The following is a 6552-nucleotide window of genomic DNA, read 5'->3' on the forward strand; positions in this document are numbered from 1 at the left end:
GATAGTGGAACTTTCTCTTCTCCAGTTACGTGCTACTATAATCCCTCTCCCCCAACAAACACAAACACACACACACACACACACACACACACACACACACACACACACACACACACTCTGATTGATTGATGTGTTTAGACGTGCAGAGGTGACGTGTTCATGCTAGCAGGGGGTTGCATTGTATAGTAAGAGAGGTAAAACGAGCTCCGTGTGTGTGTGTGTGTGTGTGTGTGTGTGCGTTGGGGGTGCTGGGTAAGATGAGATGGCAGATAGTTATCAGAAGAAAGGAAATCTTTTCTGTTCTCCTTTTGTCAAGTGCTCCCTGCATTGGTCTGTGTGTGTGTGTGTCTGTGTGTGTGTGTGTGAGATAACACTTAGTCTACACAAAAATTAAACTGCTAATACAGTCCAAGTAAAAACAAAACACATAAAAATGGAACGAGCATAAAACAAGTGAAATGTATTTATTGGTCAAAGGAGCTCGGCTTCAAGAATTTGCTCTGGAAATTTCTTAATAATGAAAGTTATAAGATGAAATAAATGACTTTTTGGATATGTATGTTGTGATGGTGAAGGCCATCAAAATCACCAAGCATCCCTCCTCTGTGGACCACAAGTCTTCTCCGAGCTGGCTGAGCTGTCACATTTTCATCCCTCAGCCTCGACTCGAAGCAGGATTCGATACCCGCGGTAGCACATGGCTAAGTCAGGTCAGGAAAGCCCACCTGCTGACCAAAACACAGCCTTTCTCTTCTGCCCAACAGTTATTTTTAACGAGCTCTGTTTAGCCAAAATGCTGAATTACAGTTAACTCTAACCCTAACGACTGTAGACTCGGTCCAAAGTGCTTGGATAGAAGACAGCTGGCCTTTGATTCAAGCACTTTGGACTGGACCATGACCTGGATGATTAAGAACCTGCACAGACACACACAACTACACAACTACCAACTCAGTTTGCTCACAGTTATGAGCAAAGTTAGCCAGCATCTCTCACTACACTGAAGCAAATATCTCAACTTTTGTGAAAAATCTTCCTCACACTGCATTGAAACACTCATCAGCTGAGATTCTCCTGACAATCACAATCCAAGGAGAAGCTTATGGACGCTGTCTGACAACAACAGGATTTCAGGGGTCTAACTTCTCTTTTACATTGACCCAGGGGGACAAAGGGACACGGCCTTGAGAAAAGTGAGAGAAATCATTAGACTTCATGGTGAGTTATGATAATATCTTACAGCAGTATTCGAAGTGTAAAACCTTTGTGTTTGGGTTGAATACATCATTGCACCAACTTAGGTCAAAAGCAGCCATTCCTCCTTCTGAACAACATTCCAGTTTGCCAATGTCGAGTCATTTAAAGTGACTGTCTCTGGAGACTGACAATGACCGTGAGACTACATGGACCAATGTTAAATAGCTAGCCAATGACGCTAATTTGCTAATGATGCTAAAGTTTTACATCTCCTCAAAACATTTGTTTTAACTTGCAGACTGCCAACACCAACTGACCGGCTGGAGCACAACGGACATTCCAGCTTACTCCAATAGATGATCATACCCAGTATAAGTCAGTCACACTTCCTAAAAGTCAAAATTCCAGAGGGATTCTTTGATTAAGCAGGTAGGAACTCACCACCAGGTTTCCGATGACCATGACCAGCATGAAGACGAGGATGCAGAGCGGCTGCCCTGCGACCTCCATGCAGTCCCACATGGTCTCTATCCACTCGCCGCACAGCACCCTGAAGACGATGAGGAACGAGTGGAAGAAGTCCTTCATGTGCCAACGAGGAAGAGTGCAGTCCTTGGAGATCTTACACACACATTCCTGCAGAGGCGGCAGAAAGAAGCTCAATGTTCTGAACAAGCGACGTCAGGCCCGTACCTTAGTCTGGGTCAGAAGTGTTACCTGGTAGTTTTTCCCAAACAGTTGCATGCCGACCACAGCAAAGATGAAGACGATGATGGCGAGGACGAGCGTCAGGTTGCCCAGAGCGCCCATAGAGTTCCCGATGATCTTTATCAGCGTGTTGAGAGTTGGCCATGAGCGAGCAAGCTTAAAAACACGAAGCTGCAAGGGAAGCGAGGAAAAGGAAGAGACAGCAGAGCTAAAACCAGGTTTCTCAGATGATGTCATGGGCACATTGCTCAAGAGTTGTCTGCCATATTGGATGTAATTGAGCTATCGGTTGCTAGGGAAAAATGCAAGTTGGCAGTGGTTCCTATGGCTGTTTCTAGGTTAAATCAGATGTGAAGACAGTGCTACATGAAAAACCACACAGACATTCTCCTTCAAATTAAACGTTGTGCCTCAGCACTGCAGCCAACATGTTGCAAAGACACAACTATTACTTTGAAGGTAAACTCTTCATTTCTGGTTTGTGTCACACTTTGCACAGTTTGACTGCAGCCCAGAGAGCAGTGTTTGTGGGCAGGTGCATGACGTCCATTCCAACTACAACTGCAGCAACATACTGGTGGTCAAAGCAATCACAAGGAGGATGGGCAATTAGGGGTGGGCAATATAAACGATATACAATAGAAACAATATAAATTTGGCCAACGATAGAGATTTTGACTATATCGCTCTATCGCGATAGCACATGTTGATGATGTCATCAAGCGGCGCCTGTTTTGGTCGAAAGCATCGCAGCGGCTAAAACCATTATCATCTGCAAATTATGGCGACAGTCACAGCAAAGAGATGAAGCCCTTTTGAAATATGGGGAAAGCCAAAAACTGCGCTTCCTCCACTTCCGTAACATTGATTCATTAATGTTGAATTCTCTCGCAGCTGTTCTATTCCCATGTAGTTGCAGTATATTAATGACTAACCTCGTATTGTGGATGAATAATCTCAGTTGTTCTCCTGACTGAAGTTTGGCCCGTGTACAGCATCCTGCTATGCGATTGCATTTGTCCCTGACCACCAGAATCCCTCATGTTAACTTTTAATGAGTGGAAAAAAAGTTGGCGTTCATCCTCCAGCTTCATTGTGCTAATGTTATGCTAACATAGCTGTGTCGCTAGCAATCATGTAGCACAACATTATATATCAGGTAGTCAAACTTCAGTAACCCTACAAACTTCACTGCTGTTTAGTTTCTGTCTTCATTTATGTTGGAAGTGGTAGCAGAGCTGTACGTTTGAATTGTTTCAGAAATCTCTCAGTCAGAACATGGTATGAAATGTTTAGGTGTAAACTAGCGAGCTAACTTCCTGTTAACTTCTGTCTCTGTTAAATTTAATAAATTCTGTTTTCATGGATGCATTGATGTTAAACTTAATTGTTACACCCGATAAAGCAGCAACGCTGATGATTTAATTAAAGATGAAAGAATTTAGACCGTTTTTAACTCTTAGTATTCGTTTGACTTTGGGACCTGAAGTTGACGGAGTTTTGGACCCAGATTACTCCGCGAAGCTTTTCACTACGGCAGCCATAATGCTCTGACAATCCATCAAGCAGTGCAGCTTACCAAAGTTGTACTAAAACATTTTTTTAACAGATTTCTGCACGCAGAAATCGGTTCGAGGTCAGTAAGCACAACCAGAATTCATACATAAGGCAGACTCTCGATTTTTGAGAAAATTAAAGGATTTTTAGTGTGGAAAATACGTTATACAGAAGAAAAGAATATATCGTGATATATATTATTACCGCACATGCTTCAAATTATATCATATCATTATATGAATTTTAGGCCATATCGCCCAGCCCTACGGGGAATACACCTTTTTCCCTAGCAACCACTCATTGGTCACTGACTGGTCTCTAGGCCTGTGTGGTTGGGACCTTATTCATCTGATCCTATGGTCACATGTCAAGAATAATTAACATCACATGATGGGTGTCTGTAAAACTTCAATACAGGATTTCTGAGGAGAGTTTGGTGTGGCCTGTCATGGTTAATATGCTCGGCAGTTCCGCAGTAACCAAGCGCCTAGCCTCCATTTTTATTAGGATGATAGCCAAGTTGCCTCGTGTTTTTCTGCTAAATTTCATCAGCTTTGCCTGAAATGTCATGTTTGTCTGAAGTAAATGGTGTAAATGTCTCTAAGATTGAGAGATATTTGGATCTTTAACAAGTCTGACAAAACAAACAGAAATTTAAATCGAAGATTTGAGGAAAATTGCTGATTTTATTTATTTGAAGTTCATTTGACGATCGTGTCTGAAGCTGCATACTCATATTGCCACAGATGGGGCTTTGTGTCGTTTTTGGACTCACAGGTGTTTTTTTACTTCTCTCTTTATTTTCAATAAATCAACCGAAAGAGAGAGGAAGACTCAAAGACAATGAAAGCATGAAACAAAATTAAGGTCAGCATCAGAGAGAGAGGAGAGAAAGAAAAAAACAGTATTCAAAATTACAGAGCACGGCTGAGAAAACAGAGGAACAAAAGAGAAACAGAACAGAGGAAGAAAAAACAAAGAAACCAGGCCGGCGCAGAAGAAAGGCTCAAACATCAGAGTGGCTTTATTAGTGTGTGCGAGTCTGTGTGTGTGAGTGTGTTTGCCTCTGGTAGAACCTGACAATACCCAGAGTGACACTTAGAAAGATCGACGCAGACTGATGAAGACAGCCTGCGAGGATCTGTGTGTGTCTGTGTGTCTGTGTGTGTGTCTGTGTGTGCGTCTGTGTGTGCGTCTGTGTGTGTCTGTGTGTGTCTGTGTGTCTGTGTGTGTGTCTGTGTGTGCGTCTGTGTGTGTCTGTGTGTGTCTGTGTGTCTGTGTGTGTGTCTGTGTGTGCGTCTGTGTGTGTCTGTGTGTGTGCGACCACTACTGTCCTCATCTTGTTTTCCTTGTTTGCCGGTGAAGCAAAATTGGACACAGTGGAACTTATATTTTGAGTGACACCGCTCATTATCAGCCAATCATCACGTCCTCTGCGAGGTGCGAAACATCCCGCTGAACACTGCCGTCTCATTGGGCCTTCAGCTGCCAATCAGCTGAGTTTCCAGCTCAATTATTATCTCCCGACTATGAATATACTGCGATGTCCACTTTCTTTAATAATTCCTAATGAAACAGAGAGCGGATGTAGCTGTTCTTGTGTTTGTACATTGGAATGTGCTTTCTACTGTCAGACTGCCTGTACGAGGGTAATGTGACACCATGTGACTTTCTATCAACATGTTTTAGAAACTATTTCTCCTGCTAAGATCTGAGAAAATGTAACAAGTGCATTTCTTTGTTTCTTGTAAAAACTGACTTGTTAGCCATTTACTCTAATGTACCTACCTTTAAGTATTTGTAGATAAATAAAATTAGATTTTTATTCAAAATAAAATACATTGAAATTTAATTTAATTACTCAGGAATTACATCCTTAGTTGGGTTTCAGGATTTTTAGTCCTTCCAAATCAATCAGAAATCAGCTGGCTGATGAACTACGTGTTGTAATGATCAACAACATTTTAATTCAAGCCACCCCTTTGTTGAATTTGGTGGTAAATGTGGGACAATCGGTGTGATTTACCAGCCTGAAGGAGCGCAACACGCTGAGCCCCTCCACATCGGACAGGCCGAGCTCCATGAGGCTGAGGCAGACAATGATGCTGTCGAAGATGTTCCAGCCCGTCTGGAAGTAGTAGTATGGATCCAGAGCGATGATCTTCAACACCATCTCTGCTGTGAAGATGCCGGAGAACACCTGAAAGAGACACAGCAAGGAATGTAAGCTAGGTTTGGGACGTGGGGAGAGCGCTGCAACGCTGTTTTATGTTAGCATTCTTTAAACACACACATAATTTTCCGAGACTGTTTTTACAGCAGCACGCTCTGAATCACAAAACGGTATTCCTGTAAATGTTTATGTTAGCAGCAGATCGTAAATGCAGCAGCAAAGCCATGTGTGTCCATATTATTTTGATTAAAGATGATTAAAAGGACCTAGAAGTGTTTCTGAAATATCACAGCCTCTGCCTGTGTCTGCAGGAAGTGAAAACATATTTAACATGGAGAACGATGACAGCGGCAGCAGCATGTGCTCATGCTGAAGCAGACGTCGAGACGAGAAGGTTTTTATATTTTGTCTTTCACTTTGCTGCCCCAGGATGAGAGAAATCGGGCTTATTTTGAACTGTCAATCATGCAAAGCTACTCTAACCAGTCCAAGAGGGAAAATATAAAGCTGGAAATGACCGGCTTAGACAGTCAGCCACCACCCATGGGAAAAATGCTTTTCACACAATTAGACGATACAAGAGCTACAAAGTAACAACACAATGTTCTTGTATTGAGAGTACACAAAAACTGAAACTAATTGTAACACTTCAAAGCGTTGGGGTTAGTAGTACTGAGAATACAAAGGAAGCTGAGTCACAAAAGTACACACAACACAAAGGAAAGAATGTGGACATGTGCAGGTAGAGACAGAGACAGTCAGGTGAGGACACACAACCACACAGAGATACAAGAACTAAATGAAGGGCAGAGTTAGCCAAAGGGTAGGACATTTCAGACTGGGTTAGGTTCACACACACACACACACACACACACACACACACACACACACACACACACACACACACACACACACAC

The 6552-nt window shown here is 42.6% G+C and overlaps 1 protein-coding gene across 1 annotated transcript in view; it reads right to left on the reverse strand.

The window, feature by feature from the left end:
* Nucleotides 1-6552, reverse strand: part of LOC102206834 (sodium channel protein type 5 subunit alpha-like) — a 261018-nt gene that overhangs the window by 83929 nt on the left and 170537 nt on the right. Inside the window, exons 17-19 of the mRNA XM_013915747.1 lie at nt 5489-5662; nt 1915-2076; nt 1639-1833 (exon numbers count right to left, since the gene is read on the reverse strand). Coding sequence (XP_013771201.1) covers nt 1639-1833; nt 1915-2076; nt 5489-5662 — 531 coding nt within the window. The remainder of the gene's footprint in view (nt 1-1638; nt 1834-1914; nt 2077-5488; nt 5663-6552) is intronic.

The sequence above is a fragment of the Pundamilia nyererei genome, unplaced genomic scaffold (assembly GCF_000239375.1).
Source record: "Pundamilia nyererei isolate P.nyererei 1_Seehausen unplaced genomic scaffold, PunNye1.0 scaffold00357, whole genome shotgun sequence".
In the NCBI taxonomy this organism is placed as follows: domain Eukaryota; kingdom Metazoa; phylum Chordata; class Actinopteri; order Cichliformes; family Cichlidae; genus Pundamilia; species Pundamilia nyererei.